Source organism: Phragmites australis, chromosome 7, assembly GCF_958298935.1.
Source record: "Phragmites australis chromosome 7, lpPhrAust1.1, whole genome shotgun sequence".
NCBI lineage: Eukaryota > Viridiplantae > Streptophyta > Magnoliopsida > Poales > Poaceae > Phragmites > Phragmites australis.
In genome coordinates this window covers 31,629,037-31,651,402 of record NC_084927.1, presented here as the reverse complement: position 1 = coordinate 31,651,402, position 22,366 = coordinate 31,629,037, and the positions used below count along the sequence as shown (strand labels likewise).

General features: G+C 50.8%; 1 protein-coding gene across 1 annotated transcript; it reads right to left on the bottom strand.

The window, feature by feature from the left end:
• Positions 1-5,866: 5,866 nt before the first annotated feature.
• LOC133924759 (protein ROLLING AND ERECT LEAF 2-like) lies at positions 5,867-10,251 on the bottom strand. The gene is made up of 4 exons (XM_062370449.1): positions 8,747-10,251; positions 8,491-8,654; positions 7,332-7,555; positions 5,867-6,968 (listed from the first exon to the last, which is right to left on the bottom strand). The coding sequence occupies exons 1-4, from the start codon at positions 9,885-9,887 to the stop codon at positions 6,218-6,220; spliced, it is 2,280 nt and encodes a 759-aa protein (XP_062226433.1). The 5' UTR covers positions 9,888-10,251; the 3' UTR covers positions 5,867-6,217.
• Positions 10,252-22,366: the final 12,115 nt, after the last annotated feature.

The following is a 22,366-nucleotide window of genomic DNA, read 5'->3' as shown; positions in this document are numbered from 1 at the left end:
GGTGATGCTCTCCACGAGTGGGCGAAGCTGAGCTTTCGGGAGTTTCTTGGCGGACAGTGGAAGACCAAGGTACTTGATTGGAAAAGGAGCGATCTGACATTGGAAGATGGCCTGAACACCTTGCAGAGCCTCCTGGCATCCGAAGATTGGGGTTATTGAAAGTCCTTGATGCCGACTAGAGGGGGGTGAGGGGTAAATAGTTGTTTCTGAAATTTAAAACTCTGCAGCGGATCAGATAATGTCCGAAGACTCCGATTCAATCTGGATACTCCGGTTTCCGGAGTATCCGAGTTCACCCAGATTATCCGGACTATACAGGAACTCAAAATCAAAGTAAATTTAAGTAAGTCTAATGTAGTCTACGAGTTACCATTATCTCTATAAGATGTATAAGCTCCTTTCAACAATAACCTGCACTTAAAGACTCGCAAGCAACAATATTGAGGCAAATCCCTAAATAACAATTTGAACGAGTGAATTGCAAGAAATTAAATGGAGACAAAATTTGTTCCCGAAGTTCGACCACCTCACAAAGAAGTACCTACGTCGCCGTTGAGGGGCTCACAAAGAGCCAGGTCTTTTTCAATCCTATCCTCACCCAAGCGACCACAAAGATCGAGGCAAGGTTCTTACTCAATTCGCAGGCAATACAAACTTCCCGTGATACTACACAATGATTGGGTGCTCTACGGGTGACTTCTTGCCGTCTAGAAGCACAAAATTTCAAGAGAAAAGAACGCAAATCGCAGCTTGATAAGAACTCAAAATGCTCAAAGATTTTCTTGTTGCTCTCTTGCTCCAAATCTCACTCTCCAACCCTAACTCTCAAATCTTGCAAAGATCAAACACTAGATGGGTTTGAGATGGTTATTGAATGCTCTAGAGGGAGTTTGTTCGCTGGTAGCTTAGCAGCAATAAATGGATAGGATGGTGATCCAATTAATCCAGCACTGTCCAAAACCCCATACTTGTAGCACCTCCAACACAAACGGCCATGCAACCGTATCAAAAGCCTTTAAAATATCCCGTTTGAGCAGTAGCTTTGAGATTCTTCACTTCCTGATAAGCTTCACAGATTGATGAACAAAAATAAATTGTCTTGGATCTAACGTCCCTTAAGAAACGCGCTTTGGTTGAATAGGATGATCTCGCCAAGGCACCACGCTAGCTGATTGGCCAGTATCTTCGAGATCAAATTATGGGTAGCAGGGACATCAGAGATCCATTCAAGCAGTGCAAGTGTCGCCCGTCTTGCACGAAGAAAGCATGAAAAACTCTAATCACATAACCCTTGATCACCGGCCAAGCCGTTTGGTAGAATGTGGTGGTGAAACCGTCAGGCCCAGGTGCCTTATCCAGTGGCAAATCACGGATGACACCCCACACCTCCTCTTCGTTAAAAGGTGCCTCGAGGTAGGAAAGGTTCCGCGGTGCGATCCCTGGCGAGGCCAGGTTGATCGTAGATGTTCTGACTAGACCTCCACCTAACAGTTGTTCAAAGTAGTACTAGAGAACATGCGCTTTCTCTTCATGGCAGTAGACCGAGTGGTCTATATGGTTCTTTCGCTTTCGGTAACATGCATGCAGATGGAAGAAATGGGTATCAGTTGAGTGATCCTTGATCTTTGTTGGGTGATGGAACGCTCCAGGGAAGACAAACCGAGGCGGAGACACTTTAGTTGTTTGCATAGCTCAAACTCATCAGTGGATAATAGCTTGCGATCTTGCGCATAGTCTAGCCTCATAATCACCTCCTTGGCCAGAAGATGTTGCAGCTTTACGTTCCCAATTTTCTTGGCCGCCTAGCTTTGCAGGACGCCATGTTACGGAGGAGACAATCGAGATGCCGAAACTGGTCGCGAACGGAGTTCAGGCAGCACCAGCCACGTTCAACAGCACCGATGAAGTCATTGAACTTAGGCCAAAAGATTTCAAAATGGAACCGTAGCTTGGACTTGATGGGTGCATTACATTAGAGTAGGAGGGGGTAGTGGTTCGAGATGTTCGACGACAGCCCCTAGAGGAAGCAGAAAGGGAAGAGTTCCTCCCAATCCAGTGTGACCAAGGTATGGTTGAACTTGATGAGCATCGGATTGGCACGCTCGTTACTCCAGGTGTAGGCTCGACCATGCAGGTACATGTCGCGTAATTCCAGGTCGTCAACAACGTGGCGGAAATGCATCATGTTGTGCTGATTGATGCACGTGTTGTTCTTGTCCACCGCGTCCAAGATCAAATTGAAATCACTAACAATGAGCCAAGGGTCGAGGCAAGCATCCCTAGTAGCCTGCAACTCCTCCAAGAAAAATGCCTTTTCACTATCGTCCTGGGGACCATACACAGATGTCAACCACCAAGAGTTTCCACCGGAAGAAGGGGAAAACTTGGCTGTGATGGAGAAGCAACCAATCTACACATCGGCCATGGAAGCCACATCCGAGTGACAAGCAATCAACATGCCACCCCAATTTTGACAAGCCGACAAGTAAGCAAAATCACTAAAGTTGGAACCCAGCATCGAGAGAACAATGCTAGATGTTATGACGTCAAGTGGGGTCTCCTGGAAACACAAAATTGTGGCCCCGGTGTCCTCAACGAGGAGGCGGACAATGTCACGATGGGCTACGGAGTTGCGGACCTGCACATTCCATGAAAGAATAGTCGTTTGGTCCATCTAAGCAATCACAACAACCGCTCCTCAACAGCCAGCCACAGAAGCCATGGCAGTCAAAGATCTGGCGAACCAACAATGGACGAGTTCTTGTCAAGGGATAGGAAAAGCTCTTTGATTGCCACCAGGTGATTGCCACGCAGCTCCTCATTGAAGAGTTCTTTGTAGGCCTTTGTTGCCTCCGTAGTAACCAGAGCATATTTAGAAAGGATGCCCAGGCGATGCATGAGTAGAACCTTAGCACGCTTTGTCAGCTTGACCTGCGACAGCACCTGATTCACAATCCGTCGACTGTGCTTGGGCAGCAGAGCATGTAGTGCGAAAGTGGCGCGCACAACAGGAGCCGAAGATGAAGCGAGCGACGTCTAACCCTTCACCTGAATGAAGTCAGAGAAAGCCTTTAGGTTGTCCTCCACCGCATTAAGGAACAATGCGTGAGGAGCCATCGTATCAGTAGCAACATGGTGTGCAGAGCTACCGGAAAGAGGCGAGGGACCCACCGCCGAGCCATGCGAGCAGGCCACCGGGGCAGCCAGGCTGATCGAAGCAACCTTATCGCATACAGGAGAGATGCTGGCAGCAGGCAGGCACGACACGGTGATACTGTTTTTTATCTGAAACAGGGTCGGTTGTGAGACCAATGGCCCAGCCGCATAACTGATGAGTAGCGGGAGGGGCGTGCAAGGCGCCTACCTTCACAGTCCGCTGAAGGAGTGAGAGGGCCCAAAGCGACCTGCGAGGCAGGTTCCAAGCCCAGGTCAGTGAGGTAGGAAGCGGTGGCCAATAGGCCCACAGGGCAATCTACGACTTTGGCGCGATGCCTAGAATACACAAGGGAGATCCTTTGTGACCCAACAGTCACGGCATGGGCGTGCTCAATGTTGAAGTCACGGGCACTGATCTCCACCGTCATGGAGTTGAAGAGCCTCTGGTGGACGTCCTGAGAGGGGATATAGACAACGATAGGGTCATGCACCCCTATTAGCGGAGCGCCGAAAGTCGATAGTGACCTACCAGAGCACGCCTGCGAAGCCTCGGTTTGCACAATGTGGAAAGATTCGAATTGGATGCTCACGGAAGCCGAGGACGGGGGGAGAACGCCATCTGCCCAACGAACACCATGGACACCTAGGGCCGGCGATGGAGTAGAACCGAGTGCCGTGAAGCAGGTTCGACCACTGTGGAAGGAAGTCTGAGGCGATGGCGCAGACCCGGCGGCCGTGTCCTGCAATGGCAAAAAGGACAACCGCATCCCCCAGGGAAGCCCATCGCGACCCATGCCATCGAACCCCCCGGCACCATCATCGGAGGAAGCAACGTCGTCGTTGCTGGAGGAAGATGCTAGCTGAAATTCAGCCAGGGAGGTAAGCCAGATGGAAATGTCAAACCGCAAAGTCCGCACCTCCATGATGAAAGGCGGAATGCTGCCAAAGAGTTGCTTCATGACGGCGTCCTTGTAGTGGATGGTGCGGGCAGGCTCCATGACCACCTTGTCAGGGAAGCTCTCAGGATGATCGCACCAAATAACAACACGAAGGTCCGCAAGGTCCAGCTGGTCCGTCGGAACGGACTCGTCCTCAAGCCTTTTGACCCAGTAGTGAGAGCCCAGGTGGTGCTGAACCATAGAGATGGACCAGGCGTGAGGTGGGACACCGCGTAGGAAGATGATGGCACAGAAGGGCAAAGCACCGCCAATCGCGTGCGCCAGCCTCGTCCAGGGTCGAAAAAAACCAGAGGACATCGGTCACTAGCCGTTTGCCGCTGGAGGCAAGAATGGTGTCGCGCGCGGAACATGAGCGACAGACGACCAAAATACATTCAGGGAAGAAGCCCTTGACGTTGACATCCTCTGTCAACACTTCAAGGACATCGAAGATGAGGTTCGACAGCAGCGAAGCCTGGAAATCTGAATGAGCACGATCCGCATAGGCAACCAGCGCCCAACGGAGGTGACCTTCCTCCACTAAGAAGGAGTCAGACTAGGGCACGACGCATCTAGCAGTTGGCGAAGCGGGGTGACGAATGGCAACCTCTTGGGCGGAGGTTTGGGGCGAAGCGAGAACCTCTGGTGCCGGGGGAGAGCCAGGCGGAGTAGAGCCAAGCACCACAGAGCCTAGGGGGTGGAGCCAACCTGAGAGGCATGTAGGGTAGCCTCGGTGGAGAGTGGCGGGGTAGCACTTCCGGCCGCTGAACCCACCAGAGTGGAGTCTGCGAACAAGAGCCGACGGATTTGGCGTCGATGGCCACAGCCTTCGGAACTGGACGAAGAGCCCCTCGGACGTTTGCAGTCTTTTGCATGGTGGCGGAAACCCTGTCAACGGAAGCATCTTGGTGGAAGACGACAATCGACACGACGATGCTTCCAAGAGAGACAATTGAGGCAGCGGCCACCGAGGGCGGTCAGCAAGCTTCGATTGCGCGGGACAGAGGGGGTCGACGTCACCCTTGACTACCTGAGGCCGAAAACGGGCAGTGACCAGGGTCCAACCTCCAATGCCACCTTGAGGCAAGGCAGACGTCGTCACCTGCAGACATAGAGTAGAGTGGCTTTGAAGGGGAGGCAGGGCCCTTCGCACTGCCGCCATGAAGCTAGAAGGGACATGAGCAGGGGGAGCGCCAGTCAAAAGATCCTGAAGGATGGACTTGCCTTTTGATTCGCCCGTCGGGGACCTGACCACGGCAACCAGCCCAACCGGCGACGAAGACGAACACCCAACCAAGGACGCGGACAAAGGGGTGTCCTAGAGCCAACGCTGCACCTTGGACCTACCAGTCGAGGTGGCGCTGGGGCAGAACGGACGAGCGAACGGAGAGAGAAGGGAGATCACTGGAGAGAGGGAAGCTTCACCGTCAGAAACGTGGGGAGACGCCGGCGTTGGGTGGACGAGCCTGAGTGGATGGGAGGGGGAAGCCATTGCCTTCAAAGACCGGGTTATACTAATACACCGTCTTCAATTAACAGCCCCATCTCATGAATGATCATTTAATCGATTAGGACCAGCACCGGTTCATTAAAATGAAAATCCTAATCACGTTCAGGTCAGCTTTTTCAACTCTACGGTTCTTTTCGCTGTTAATATGTTGTTTCAGCATTGTATTAGTAAAATATAATGTGCAGGAAATAACTAGTAACTCTATTCAATTGAGAAACTGATGGCATCCAGCCTACAACCGTTAAGCTAAGTAAGATGATCACGAAGACACCATAAAATATGTACGATTTCATACTTTTTTCAGTCATTTTACAGACACCCATCACCAAAATTGAACTGGTTTGTTTTGGGGAGGACCCTTGTATGTACCAGCATTAGGGTAACAGCTCTACCTTGGATTGGTGCTGAGCCTGTACCACAGATTGGTGCTCAACCTTCAGCATTTGGTATCCTTGGTTCTGTTCAACAAAGGGATATATACACTTCCCTGAACCAAGGTAGACCATACACCTGAACAACACGAGCAAAATGGTCCTTCTGTTGGAATGTTCTTCGGTTTCCGCCTAGCAAGGATATGATGAAATCTTACTAGATGGGTTTGCAGTTTCAACTTCTATTCATGCGATGGTTTTCTCGCTCTCACATTATCTCTTGGCAACCTTGCCCTTTCAGCACAACTTAATATCTCCTGGAAAGCTTGCAGCGAATTGGCAGCAAAGTTCTCTAAAGCTTGAAGAACCAGGGTCAAATTTATGTTCAAGTTACTTGCCTCAACACAATGGGCCTCATACAACTGTACAGTCCTTGGTACATGCAGACTCTGCCGGCTTGGTACTAGCGCCAGCTTCCTGTTCAATTCATCCGCTTCCTTATTAAGCTCCTGCGTCTTCCTATCCAATGTCTTGATCCATTTTTCCCTTTCTCGAATGGCAATGATTTGTTCGCTTTGTTCAAGATGCTGCTGCTCCCACAGATGCCGCACACTAGAGACAAGAGCTTGCATGGCATTAACCACATCCTTCTCAGAAATCCTATCCATAACTTGAGACCATTTGTTGCAGACAACAAAAACCAATGGAGCACCTATTCTTCCGGGTGAGTAGGAAGGAACTCCATTACCCGCCTCCTCAGGCTCATAGTTAAGACAGAGTGCTAGCCATCCATCCAGTGCCTTTACAAAGTTCCTTTGTGAATTCACCCAAGAGGAAAAACTGATTATCCACTTAATCAGCTCTAGTTCAAGATCCATTACCAAATCTCGGCCACTTGCACCTAACTCAACTGAAGTCAGGTTCTTGAGTTCTGACATCACTTGACACTGAATATGGTAGGAATCCAGTTTATCTTGCCACATTAACACAAACCTGGAAAGAAGTTGTCAATTTGTTCATGAAGAGCCCAGCAATGAAAAAGGTGAAGGAATCTAAGGGAGGAAGAAATAGCAAATCAATCTTTCAATTTTACTCTAGATCACTTATACACATGATTAAATATATAACATGCAATCAAGTATACAAAAACTCTCTGACAATCCTACATATTTATGCTTTCTGGTTTTCCCTCCAATCCATTTAGTTTATGTGTATGCATTCTTCAGCTCACAATGCATTATGTCACAAATTACATTTCATATGGCTGCACTACGCTAACATCTATTTAACAACAAACTAATACGCCTGATAAAAATATTAAGCAGCTATCATCGAGTTAAAGAAGAATCCTCCTACCCTTGGATCAAGGCATTAAGTTGTGGCCATAATTCCTCATCCCTTACTTTGTTTATCTTTCTCGAAATCTTGGCAATAACACGCAGGGTAATTCTTATCTTTGTTGAAAGCTTCCTCAGCAAATTCCGAGTTGCATCAATCTTTTGAGCTTCCGCACCCCTTTGATCCAATAATTTCAGTCGCTTAGATTTCTTGGCAATAAGTAAGCGCATTTTCTCCTCGGCCTGCACGAGAAATACAACAGACGAGAGAAAAATACTGTGTTAACAGGATACCAAGGGTGAAAATATGCATGGACATAATCTACTTAACTAAATAGAAGCATATATAACATTATCCAAAGGAATGATAACAAATAGTTCCAATAATTCGGCATATCCAATCCAACGAAGAGGGTTGCAGTCCTAAAATAAAAAAGATGGCTGTACTTACTGTGACACACATGACTGAAAGCAAATGGAATCTGTAACATATTCACAGCCAGTCCTCCCATGTTCTACTAGCTGGACTAATAAAACTCTACTACTACAGATCAGAAGAATATTTTAAAACGTTAGTGAGACAGGTTCTTCCAAGTCTGGCTGTTAGGCGAAAGTCACTTTCTACTGGACCCTTGGTTATCATGCCTAGACAACCTAAACTACACACACACAAAAAAGTTGCTAACTACTCCGGTAACAGAACCAATCAATTGGCACTTTAAATAGAAACACACCAAAGTTGCAAATTTGAGACTTAGCAGCCTGTTGTCTTTCTTAGCAGTACGAAATTAAGAAGAGGATCGGATCAATTAATTACTTGTAGCTGTTTTTGGTTCAGGTAGAAGGGCACTGTTTAGATGCACATTACGACTAACAATAAGATTAACCTTAAACTTAAGAATGAATTGCAGTTTTCCACAAAAAAAGGTGTCATGGTTTCAGAAAACTCCATATAAAGCGTTTTGTGCCACTTAGCCCCATATGAACATGCCAATTTGTTTCACTTCAGCCCTTATAAATTATGCTGTTTGAGCGACATAATTGCAGCATAACATACAAGATTATTGTTTAAATTCCATTGACCATTTCTATGAATCACCAATATCATAGCTCCAAAGAGAAGCCATTTCTACAAACTCATACAAGGTGAATTCTTTATCGAACAAAGACGGGCATACCTTGACCTCACCATACAGCTTCCTCTCCCAGAAATAGAGCTTCTCAAGCACCAAGGATAGGCTCCATGAGTCCACCACCTTCTCTACTAATCCGACGTCCAGCAGGTCCACGTCTTTGCACCCCAAATGAGACACGGTGATAGACGACATCATCCTTGATGAAGCTGTTCGAAGAATTAAACAGCCAGTGACATAATGCATTACGGATAAACCGAGTTAATTAAATTGGACAAGAATTAAACAAGATGTAGCTCACAGTGGTAGACCGAGCTGCGTCCTTGGTAGCTGGGCCTCCCGACTTCGAGCAAGGGCGCGAGCTGCCTTGCCGCCTCCGCCGCGCGGACAAGCTGTGCCTTGATTCCGCCGGCAACATCCGCATTGCCGAAGACCCTCTGCGTTGGAGGTACTGGCGCGGGCACGGTCACATTTCGGTCTGCTGGTGGCCTTCGTCGTGATTCCCCCATTACGTCCTTGTGGGCGACAACATTCCCCGGCTCGTCGATGCTACTCACACCACCGACCGAGCTGCGCCGGCTGCGTGCGCCGCCGCTCCCAGGTGCTGAGTACTCACCGGACACCTCCTTCACGACCACACCGTCTTCCTCGTCCTCCTCCAGCTCCGGGATTCCCTCCTCCTCGCGCACCTCCCGCGAGCTCCGGCTCGGCGTGTACGCCGCGGCTGCAGCCGCCGCGGAGTCGTAGTAGTAGTTATCGTACGAGTCATAGTTCTCGAACACGTTCAGGAAGTCCCACGAGCTCGCCTTCGGCGGCGAAGGCGGGGCCGTCGTCAGCTGCGGTGCGGCCGGGGCCTGCTGGGCGCCGTAGGCGTGATACTGCATGTAACCACCCGCCGCATCGAACGAGCCGAAATACACACGCTCTGGCGGCCCCGGTGCACGCTGCGCGACGGCGACTGACGCCGGGGGCGGGCGGCTGCGCGCGTAGTAGAACTGCAGCGAGCCCCCCGGCGCCGGGTACGCGTACGCGGGCTGGGGCGCGTACCCATACCCGTACGTGTAGTGCGGGTGCGACGGCTGCTCGGGGACGCGGCGGGGAGGCGAGTCGGCAGGCGAAGCCGACTCGGATCCGGAGGACGAGCCGTACTGGAGATGCGAGGAACGGCCGTGCGAAGGCGGCTGCGACGGGTCGAAGGACCGCGGCAGCCAGTTCGCAGTCGCGCCGCCCTTGCGCGCGGTGGGCAGCGTAAGCCCCGGCGAATCAGCCAGGCGGAGGAGGTGGTCCAGGAGACCGGCCACTGACTCGATGGACTCTGCGAGCGCCGCGTGCGCGTCGGCGAGCGCGTAGCGGTGCCGCACCGCGGCGGCGAGCAGGTCGGCGCGGCCTCGGCACAGCGCGACGGCCTCCTGGTCGTCGAGCTTGGACCCCTTGCACCCCATCGCCCCCCGCGCGCGCGCACGGCGTGCTGGTGCAAACGGAACAGGTACGCACAGTGGCGCGCAGCTCTCAAGTGAAGTGGAGCAGGCAGTGTACTCTTTACCCGCCTCCCATTATGGCGTTCGGTGGCGTCTGGTCGTCCGGCGCGGGGACTGATGGCGCAATGATGCGGTCACGCGCGCGGACGGAGAGGTAAACGTGGGTGAGGAAGGGGGATGAGGAGGAGCCGAGGAGAAGGTTGGGGTTGGGAGGAGGGAGGGAGGGAGAGACCTCAGAGTCTGAGTTGAGAGACGACGGCGGCGGGGGCACTGGGGAGGTCGGGATCTTCTATTTTATTTGCTTCTGCTTTTCTTTGGCGGGATTTATCGTGGCAGCGCGCACGGTTTTTTGTTGCGTAGCACGGGTGTGCCATCCGTGGAAGGGAAGTGGCGGATCAACGGCAGGAAAAATCCAACGACCAGGGCTGGGAATGTGAGGTTCCGATCCCTATTGGACCGGACAGACAGGCCGGCTGCATGAGGCGAGGAGGGGACCGGAGCGGGTGATGGGGAATGGTTGGATACTCGGGAGTAAATTTTACTGAGATTTTTCGAGACTCTGATCTATATTTTTTTAATCTAATATTTATCATGTGCAATCGAAAGGAATAAAAATATATATGATATATATAAAAGAAAATTTTTCTGTAACACTGAATCTCGTAGAATTCCGGATCAGAAGCGAGAGAGAGAGAGAGAGAGTGACCTGGGGTGCGTTTCTTGGTGCGGACCAGAACCGAGCGGCGCAGTGACGCTTGTCCTGCTCGGCCTGCCTGCCTGAAACGCTGGATCAACCAGGTGCTGGGGTGGCTGGTGCGTGCGGCGTGCCTACTGGTTGGGGTGCACAGACACTGCACCGCCGCTGTACCATGCTATGCACATCCTGCTGCTCGCCTGTCTGCTGGTCCGTGCTCTGCGACTGCGAGAAACAGAGAGAAAAGAGGCTGGATGGAAGTAAAGACTGTCCGCTGTTTTGTTTGCGTCTTGGTACTGGGAAATGAATTGATATGGTACTGGGAAATGAATTGATGCATGGTTAAAAAAATTGAATTGATGCTGGTTGAATCGCTCTGAATTCTCTCCGCGTGTTACCTTCCCAAAGGGGCATTGAATTTGGGCCGGGAAGTAAGTAAGGGCACACGGGTCATGTCGCCGAATTGTTAGCCTTTCGCAGTAGTAATTGCATGATTAGTTGCATGTCTTGCATCAAGCATTTGCTGCTACTTCTCCTAGACAAGTACTAGACAGTAGAGCTGCAGACGCACGGGGGAAGACCTATGTGGCTGTCAATGATCAGCGTGCTACTACTGTGCTTGCCACGCTACTAGTAATCGCTATGTACTGTAGTACTACTAGTACTGTACAAAGGGCTTCCTTAGGTAACACGGCAGCTACCTTTTACTTCATGTCAGTGTTTCTGTCGTGAAATGTAAGTGGAGCGCAACATTATTCTGCGTGACTAAATTTGACCTCGATGCATGGTAAAATTCGAAACGGAGAAATTCTGAGGAAACCCTACTTTGCCAAGAACGGCACCGAAGTTTACACCTCGATAAAGAAGCAAGTGATTCAAGGAGACGCAATGCAACTTTGGTCTCTAAGTCTCAACAGATCAGATTCTCGAGAAATAATCAGACGCAGGTACAGACTACAGACTCTCTTGCACCCCTTGTTTTCTCACGACCCTTTTGTTTCTCTTCTTTCATACAGTATCTCATGCATGTCGCACTGTTTCAGAGAACAGAGAAAAAACTGGGCGAGCACAGAGAGTCAGAGAACCACTGCGACAGGACCTCAATGTAACTCTGCGAGGAGATCACGCTCTGAAAAGGGAATTTACTCGAGGGCGTCCGAGTTGTATCCTTCATCTCTGGGCATGTCTCAGAGAGAGGGGCCAGTGATATCTGCCACGCCTTTAACCCATGCAACCACTGCGCTCTAGAGAGGGTACAGGATAGGCATCCCATGACTTTTTTTTCTGGCCCTCTGGTTCAATCATCAATTCCACGTACCTTCTACTGTTCATTTCAGGTCTCTGCACTTTTGCCACAGTAGGATTCAGCTGGAGCTGAAGCTCGACTTGCCACTATTCGACCACACATCACTCCAGTTACCCGTTCAGGGCTGTTCCCTGACCCTCCTCCATTAGCACTGGCTTTTGCAAGATTCAGCTCAGAAATTCCATTTTTTCGCCAACAGTCCGGAATGGGGAAAAAAGGAAGAGCACATAGTTCACTTAACCAGCAGCTGGGTAGCTACTGAATGGTATGGTTAACCACCAGATAAGGAGCTGATCAATGTGTATTCTGCTCACTTGCGGGCCATCTGAAGAATCCAGCATGTTATGCAGCTCAGCATGGCTACAGTTGTGGAGTAGGAGTGACAGAAAGGTTGCATGTCTTTCATCCATTGTTCACAATTGGGACAGAAAAGCCTTGTGAGCTCAAGCTAAGGCAAAAAGGCGACGTGTTCTCGTAGGATCAATTTTGTTTTGTCCATTGTTGTGAGCCCTTTTGAATCTCGTGGGAAGACACTAACAATGTCAGAAACTCAGAATTCAGTAGTATGACGGTAAAAGACCCTGTTTGTTTTGACTGTAAAAGGTTATTGTTTGTTTGGATTTTTATAAGTTGTAACTTCTTTAGAAATATGTTGCCGGTAGAAGTTAATAAAAGATTACTTTCGACTTCTATGATTTTTATAATAATAAAAATTATTTTTTTGTCAAAAACTACAATAAAAAATATATTATTTATTTGAGCTTTTTGCTTCTAAGACCAAGAGTGTTGGTCAGAAGTTCTTGGCCCTGATGTCATATCGTCATGCGAGTTGAGCAGTTGACGTGGTGGCAAGAGGATACAGTGCAGTACTATAGTGAGTACGTGCTGAATGGTGCCATTTTTCTCTTGATGAGGGGAGGCATCATTATAAAATCACGTTCCCAAGTCCTAACCGAGTACTCAATTGTGAATAGGCTTCGAGATGCGGCAATGTGCTGCATTTTTTTAAGGATTTAAGAAACCACGGCTGTCTGCTTGACAGTATCTTCTACTGAAGCCATCATCGCCTAATGGCCCCCTGACCTAAATGTTAGCACCTACTTCACCATGTTCTGGAAAATGCTGACGAGTTCGATCTGAAACTGAAGCTGCGCGGTGACGTTTCGATTATCGCGCCCACTCGCAAAATCAGAGGCCTCATGAGGTTCTGAGCTAATAGTATCTAATTCACATCAAGCTATGATTACTCTATCGAGGGTGAGTTTTCCACCATGTGGTCGAAGAGACCCTACCATGATGGCAGCGTGATTATGCAGCTAATTCTCTCAGATCACCAATTCGAAAACACATGGGGCCTATGCAAACTGTCAATCCAAATGGCCCCTATCGCAGCAAGTTTCTTACTCGTAGTAAATCCACATGGTACGCAAAACTACTCCGCCGTGAAACACTCCTACTGGTGTTTGACCTGCTTTATTAATTACGCTGTAATAACTGCAGGGACTAAACAAATCGTTTCACTAATCACCACGCTCTGCGTTTTCTCCTCCTTGCAGCAAGTCTTGTTTGATGCACGAGCGCCTCCGGATTGGCCGACTGGTGAACAAAATGTGTAACTTCCTCGCTGAAACAAAGTCAATTGTCGATAAAAATAGCATTGCTTGCTGTTAGTGCATGGCAAATGGAATACAGTATGTGTTAATCCCTGCTACGTACGGATCGTCAACACAGCACAAATCAAAACCATGCTTGTACTTGGTGTACGATAACTGAAAATAGAGCAGGCACAGAAACAATGGCGTTTGCTCGCTACGATATCATTGCTGAACCAATATTTTCATGCAGGGAAGAATGCATGTCTCCTGTTATGCCCAGCAAAATCATAATACTCCATTTCATATCCCTGATGGTCCTAGCTTTCATGATCTTTGAGGACCCAAGACAACTTTATGTTCACGTCAATCTCAATAAGTGATCAGAGCATGTGAGTAGCAGCAATAGTTGCTGAAATCTGCTCGGAATTAAAGCCTCTCTGTTCGTGCAGGCCAGATGCTCGACGCTTTGCCTTTGCCTTGCTCATTATCTCTCTTGAATCCTATAATACCATTCACAGTTTCACTGCAGATTTCCTCGCATTAGTTCTTTTGGCCATGCTCTCCCCCCCCCCCCCCCTCCATTTTTAGGTATTTCTTTTCGGATTGTGCAAAAAGGGTGCTAGAGATGAACGTTTCTGCTTTGTTGTATGCATGAAGTGAGTATGTCATTGCCATGGTCAAAAGTTGTTGGGGTCACCATCAAGTACCCTGGCATCCTTACCTTCAATAGCCTATGTTCGTGGATCCCTTGGTTTATGACCCATTCGGAGTCCCCAGACTCAGAAGCATGCAGATCTTTGGAGGTCACTGACATTCGGGACCTTTGGGGAACTATTGATTCTTTAGAAAGATCAATTAGATGGGAACTTGTTGGCCATCCTCTGGCTGACATGAGGTGATATGTATTTAATATCAGTTTATTCGGCGACCGATCTGATACCCTAGGCAAAGTAGCGTCGCAATAGACGACCAGTTGGAACCACTCCACTAGGGCCACTTGCTACCACTATTGTGCCACACCCAAATGATGTCATCAAGGTAAATTCAGATTTTTTTGGGCCTGAGCTATGTATTACCTAGCTAGTCCTAGGTCCTGGTTGTCTGTTGACAATTATATCTTTACCCTCTATAGGGGTGTGTATGAATACTTATTCTCTGTAAGACACTATAAATACAGACCATTGGCACACGATGAAAAGAGAGTTCAATTCGTAGAAACACATCTTGGTATTCCTTTCCTCTTCACTTCTCCTCCAAGCTTGAGCCACTCATGTGAGTTGGCTCTCGTCATACTTTGTTCGTAGAAGACATTTTCTTTCGTCAACAACTAACGCCATTTATGGGGAGAGAATTCGTATAGAAGCGCTATGAGAGGTAGGATGCTACCAAAGAAGAAAACCACCAAGGTGTCGGCCCAAGCGACTGGCTCCGCGGTCACGCCTGTGTGAAAATCCACACGGCAACCACGACTAAGTGTGTGCTACGCCGACGCTAGCCTCACAGCTGGGGGTAACGAGGGCCCCATGGCCACCGCCAATCCGACCCTGACCCTGGCTGTGGCTGACGCCAGGGGTCCCGCGGTCCCGAAGGCCCTTCAGCAGTAGCGCAGCGAGGACCCTGTTGTGTGCCTAGAGGCTTCAACTAAGACCGCTGTTGTGCACGCCACCAAGGCTGGGCAACAGTCACGTTTGGTGGCCCAACGTGCTTAGCTGGAGGACTGTAGGTGCCCTTGCGGGCCGCACAACAACCTGCGGATATGGTCATTGCTGCTTCCGTGATGACCAACGCTATGCTGACTCAGGCTTTGGTGACCAACGAGGGCTTCAGCGTTGCGGCTCATAGTTCCCGAGCACCGCCCACAATCAATCAGGTAGCAGAGTCTCGGCCTGTCAGCGAGAGGCTTCGCTCGTAGACCTCAACTCTCCCCTTCATGTGAACCTACAGACCGTGCCCTTCTCGGACGTGTTCCAGACCCCAAAGCTGCCTAAATTTAAGGTTGATTCAAACCCGTACGAGTTCATTCGTGCATACGCCCTCGCCATCGAGGCCAGCGGAGGCAGATATACCACCATGGCCAAGTGCATCCCTCTCGCTTTGGAGGAGGTATCCCTCCGGTGGTTCTGGGCGCTGGAGCCCGAGACCATTTACGCTTGGACCCAACTCCAAGACGCATAATGCAAACACTTCTAGTGCACCTTCATCGAGCCAGTAACTTCTGGTAGCCTATTCTCCATCAAGCAGCAACCGGGTGAAACCCTCCGGGAGTACTTCCGGAGATTTTCTCAAACCGAGGCCCAGATAAGTGGCATCTCGGAGTCATCAGTCATCGATGTGGCTACCGAGGGTCTGGCCTTTGGGCCCCTCTTCGATCGACTGCATCGACGCTTGGTACGCCCGGTGAGCGCCCTCATGTGCAAGTTCGAGGATTACGCACATGAAGAGGAAGAACGGCTCTGTCGGGAGGTCATGTATGTTACCACGGCCCCTTGCATTGATCCCAAGAAGCCATCCTCGCAAGCGATGTCCTCACATGCCCCACCACCTGCATCGGCAAAAAGGGCCCCCGAAGATGCCAAGGGCTTTGGAATGCGCCGACCCTGGCAATGGCAGTGGCGTGGCATTCACAACATCGACAATGCACGAGGGGCTCTGAACCTGCCCCATTCTAGGGGGCATGGTCGAGGACGCTCCGGGTCCTTCCCCGAGCGGCAGCACGCCCTGGGTTTATGACTGGAAGAAGGATACTAGTGCACTCTGCCCGGGGCTGGACGTGCCCACAATACCGAAGATTGTCGTACCCTTGTAACATTCCAAGAGAAATATCTCGAGAGGCAGGTGGCACGCGCAGCAGGAGAGCGGACCGACAGCGAACGACCCAGAGGACGTAGGCTAGCAGCGGCTCGCCAGGTGGATCACCTGGCCCTGCAAAACCCTCCTCAACTAGCTCTACCACCTCCGCCGCAGCTGCTAATGGTGTAGCAGATCGACGATGGGGGTCGTGCCAGGCAAGTGGTCCTAGCCATAACGGGAGGAGGGGCCTCCAATAGCTCCTCGAAGAGGCAGCAACGAGACTACGCGCGGGGGTTCCACCATGTCGGCGCAACAAACATCCACCACCAAGTCCTTGGATGGGCCAAAGCCCCCGTGGCTTTCACCTACGACGATTATGTGGTGGTGAACTTCCCTCACATCGACACTCTAGTCATCACAGCCAACGTCGCTGAAGTCGAAGTCTGGAGGGTACTGGTCGACGGAGGAAGTTCTGCAGATATTCGCTTCACACATGCCTTCGACCAGCTGTGCATCCCGTGGAGCTGGCTCTCTCCAGCTCGGAGACCCCTTCAGGGGTTCAATGGCCCCCCCTCGATGCCCTGGACCAGATAGAGCTTCCAGTCACCTTCGACATAGGCTCCACCATGCACACCAAGATGGTCATCTTCGACGTTGTGGGCGTGCCCTACACATACAACGTCATCCTAGGCCGAGGAACCCTGAACAAATTTGGGGCAGCCTCTCATCACAATTACCTCTACATGAAGATGCCTAGACCCCATGGGCTGATCTCTGTCCACGGTGGTTAAAATCTGGTTAGGCGCATTGAGTATGGGCACCCTACCACGCTTAATAGCCGCCACATGCATAACGTGGCTGAAGGACCCCTCGAAGACCCCCCCCTCCGGCACACCTTGAGCATCATGGCCCTCCAAAGCCACAGCCGGATGGGGACATCAAGCACATCCCGTTAGGTATGGGGAACCCCAACCGGACCTTTCAAATCAAGACGGACCTCACTCTGGAGCAGGAAGCCCAGCTCACGGTAGTCTTGAGGGCCAACTTTGATGTCTTCGCATGGTCCCCGCAAAGACCTCCTTGGAGTCAACCGCCACATCACCGAGCACGCCCTACGAGTCAACCCACAGGCACGACCCGTACACTAAGGGCAGGCTTCGGCAGCACCCTGGGCGAAGACCTTCGTGCGCTCCCGGCGCTCCGTCTCTCCCTTCAGAAGGCACTCCGCACGTTCCTGGGACGATGTCTCTTCTTGTAGATGACCCTCCGCAGACTCTACTAGCTTCAACGCCTCCTCTAGGGTACACTGGAGCCTTGCCGTTTCTTCCCGAGCGGTGTCCAAGGCTGCCGAGAGGGCTTAGCGCTGCGAGCAACCTATCACCTTCGCTAGGAGCAATTGCTGCAAGGGACAAAGGAGAAAAGATAAACTAGCAGACACACACCGGACCAAGAAGCTCCGGATAACTGTATACCTGCTAGGCTGCCACCTCTGGACACACCACCATATCCTCTGAAGGCTCTCGAGCCAAAGATTGCTCGATATCCCCACTTCTAAGGAAAGAGACGTGAAGGAAAAGGCGCTCAACGCCTCCGAGCGAAGTGCGAGGCTGTCCGGAGTCAAGGCCTTGAAACTTAGGCCCTGCTCCAAGGGCATTGAGGCGGCCGCCATGGGGGAGGGGGGGTCCAACTCCCCTAGCCCCAGCCACGAGAGTTAGAGTCGAGTCCTAAGGGACCTCCCGAGATGGCAATCCCCTAACCTCCAATATAGCCCCCATCCCCCAAGCTACCTCCGAAGGAGCCGCCAGGCTCTTAGGGGGAGCCAAAACCTCTGGGTCGGAGGTTAAGGATAGGTTCGCTCCAATGACCCCTGCAAACCAGAAGCACACCAAATTCAGGATCCCTAGGCATAAGCACGACAGAGTAAAGGGTGGAAAAACGATGCCTCACCCTTGTTAGCTAGCGCAGCGACAAAAGGGCTTCTGACATCCTCGTCGTCGGAGGGGCCAGCAATCTCCCATGCCACGTAGATGTCAAGGGAGGCCTCATGACCCCCTCCGCATTGGTCGTGCTTGGTCAGGTCCGGAGGGACAGGACCCTTCCCTCGATAGCCTCTATCGGACCGGGTCTTGTCTCTAGCCCCATCTCCTGCATCCTCGATGCTTTTGGCGAGCCTTCGACACTTCCTCCCATCTGACTCTACCTCCGAAGACTCGACCGTAGAGCTGGCGTACGTGGTTGTGGGGGTAGATGGGGCTTGAGTCTAGAGCGGGGGCGTGTGAATTGCGTTGTATGTGGCTCCAGGCGCCCCGGACCCTCGCTTCCGGGGAACCCGAGGCTCTGTTGGATCCGGCCATGCCAGAGCCTTGAAACCCAGGCAGGAGCAGATGCAGTTGTGCTGCTCCCAACTTCCAACCAACTCTAGCCATTGGTCCCCTTCCGCGTTAGATGGCTTGCCCAGAAACTTCTCCATGATCTCAGCTGCTTGGTCCAGTGTAAGGCAACTCCCTGAAACAAAAAGGTATTTCACATTTGTTGTTTTTATTCTAGACAACGAAGAAGACTCACCCAAACTGACGGTGGACCCGGAGTACTCATTTGGCTCACCCTCCTCACCTTGCTCAAAGGCGTGGTCCCAGTATGCCCGAAGGGGCCGGATGCATAGCATTGTGAACTCCTCCGTGAGATAACGCATGCTCATCCTCCGGAGGAGCGCCACCCACGAAACAAGTTGTGCCTCATTGGTGTCCACCACTAGGGTCCGGGCATACAGGATGTCCCGGTTGGTGGAGTGGAGGGGGTACCCGACACCTATATCATAGTAGAACCACCCCTTCGACCACTCGATATACACCGGTCATTGATGACCTTTGCCGGGAATGCATCCTAGTACTCCTATCAAAGCTGGAAGTTCACGCTGCCAAAACTAAGTACCTTTGTCTCCATATCCTTCATCCGAGTTTTCGGCTGGCAGCTGGCTTCATGGATAGTGGCGAAGAGCTTCGCTCGCCCCTCACAACCCTCCGCCCGCATGGCCCATTCAAAGATGGCCAGATGGGCGATGGCATTAGCGGAGAGTTGGAGGAGCTCCACATAAAAATAGTGGAGCACCCCTTCAATGAGAGGCACGATCGAAAATCTAAGACCCACATTAAATAAGGCCTTAAAGACCACAGTCTCATGGCCCTATGGTGTCAGGGTCGCCTCGCCCCTCGGGATGCGAGTAACAAATCTGGAGGGGATTTTTCCCTCCTTGACCATTCAGTCGAGCTTGGCCTCGGTGATGGTCGACTCCCCCAGCGCACGTGTCTACAAAGTGTACTTCTTGTTGGCACGACGAAGCTCCATGCCCCGCGTTGATCCGGGCAGCAATAGAGGATTCACGGCCACCATGGATCATGTCGCCCTGAGCGCATCCCCATCAGGCGGAGACAGTGTCTACAAAGTGTACTTCTTGTTGGCACGACGAAGCTCCACGCCCCGTGTTGATCCGGGCAGCGATGGAGGATTCACGGCCACCATGGATCATGTCGCCCTGAGCGCATCGGTGGCTCCGCTCGCTGTTGGTTCATCAGCTGCGGCAGACGCTGTCTCCGCCTGATGGGGGCGCTTGAGGCCACTAATGTGGCGTCAGGGCTCCCTGGTTCTGCCCCCCCCCCCCAGTCGGGGAACCCACTCTGCCGCAGGCGCCCAGGCGACTCATGGCGTCCTTAGGAATACGACGAAGATGGACTCACCGACGATGGAGGCTGGGAGTGCTGGGATTGGCATGCGCGGGTGCAAGAACGAGGGTGAAAAAGAACAATTGTGCTGGATAAAGACGTTGCTCGTTTGAGACTCCTGTTTTATAGACCCAGGGCGAGACGTGCTACCTCCCTTAGGGGCTCTTGCGCACGCCCTGCCCTGTCTGTTCCCCATGATCATGGGGAAACTGAGCCAGTCTCCATGACCCTCTAATGCCACGGCACCACGTGTCCCACTACCTCCTGGCAAGACATAACATTACCACTAACCGCCGACTGCATTCAATGCTCTCTCTCGTAGGCGACACAGGCATTCAGCCCCCAATGTTGGATCAACACTTACGTGATCCGTATCAACTTGGAGGATCAGGGCCCCCCTGCCAGAGCTAAGGATCACTGGAGGTCCTGCTCCAAAGACCGTGAGGCTAGCCACTCCGCTGCTCGCCCTCACGAGGGGCTGCTATTGGGGGGTCACCATCAAAGACCCCCGATGCCCCTAGCTCCACCAGCTTGTGTCCATGGGCCCCTAGGCTCAGGACCCCTTCGAAGTCCTCAAACTCTGGAGTTGTCTTGGAGCCTCAGCTCCGAAGCCAGGAAATCCCTGGAGGCCACTAACCCTCGAAGTCTTAGGAGAGAGTCATCGGTCCTTCAGAAAGATCAACCAGAGGGGACCTGCCAGCCACCCTCTGTCTGCCATGAGGTGGCCTTTATTTAATACCGGTCTATTCAGCGACCGACCTGACACCCTGAGTAGAGTGACACCGTAATAGACGACCAGCTGCGGTCACTCCACTAAGGCCACTTGCTACTACTGTTGTGCCACACCCAGATGATGTCATCAGGATAGATTCAGATTTACCTAGGCCTAAGTCGTGTATTATCAGACTAGCCCTAGGTTGCGATTATCTAATGACAATTTATATCTTTACCCCCTATAAAGGTATATATGAACACTTACTCTCTGTAAGTCTCTAGAAATATAGACCGTGGGCACGCGGTGAAAAGAGAATTCAGTTTATAGAAACATATCTTGTTATTTATTTCCTCTCAACTTCTTTTATAAGCTTGCGTTACTCTTATGAGTTGACTCTCGTTATATTTTATTTGTAGAATTTTTTTTCTTTCGCTGCTGACGGAAGAAATCATTTTGTTGTACGTATATGCATACCGCAAAGGAAGAAACATAGATAAGTTATTTTACGAAGAGTAGATGCATCATCAGCTTCGTCTTCAAGCAATCCTGACAGACCTGATGCTCTCACAATAGCCCCACAACAAGCGAAAATGACAGCACTACATGACACTGGCAACCAACAGTCCAACACACTGGTAAACGATCACAGTCCAGCACTACGTGCTGCTGCAAATAGGCTCGCTTAAAGGAGATCTAACACAATCCATCCTGTTCTACGATACATTGGGTAGAAGAACACGATAGAACCTGGAAAGCTGGAACAGAAAAGCTCTACAACCTTGTACTGAAAATGTACGCACGGCTGTCGTACCCGTAAAAGAAGCGCATCAACGAGCAGACGTTGAATAGATCCTGGAAGATCAGATTTATACACTTAATAATTTTCTCTGGTCTCATTGGTTAAAAACGTCAGGTGTGGCTAACTTGACAATTTTCCGCCCAGATTTGCTGTATTCGAGACATGCCGTTTCGTCTCATCTGTGTGCTGATCGGCCATCATTCATGCTTGCGTGGTGTGGTTGCTGGCTGACCAGACTTTCAGAGATTCTCTGAAACGAAATCCATGGTGTACATTTAGCCTTCACGGTCATCAAGAGGCAGAAGTGCAGAACTGTAAAACCATGATACTGGTGCTGGTCCAGAGCAGAATCAGGATAAATATTGGGATCGTGGAGAAATGAGATGAGTTGCTGAAGCCATGGAGCATTAGATACCCTTCAGCGTATTAAAGAATTTTGTTTATAAGTGTATTAGGACATAGGTGTTTGGACACAGTGGCGGAGCTTCAACAAAATTTAAGAGGAGGTCGGTTCGAAAGATTCATCAACCAACTTATGTAAAAAACTAATTTATTACTCGACAAATACATATTTACTAAGTAGTTTTTAATGACAAAGGGGGGCAAGGCCCCTTGGTCTCCATTAAACTCCGCCATTGTTTGGACGTGATGATGTGCGTGCTTGTACTTAAAAAAAATCTTCAAAAAAATCTTCGACCACTCTTATCTCGTAAGGATCGACCTGCCTCTCGGTGCCTCTCCACGAGTCCATGACCTGCGCTGCGGGTACACCGACAGGCCGATATGCCTAGGGAGATGGCGTCTCCACCGGATTGGGCTTCAGCG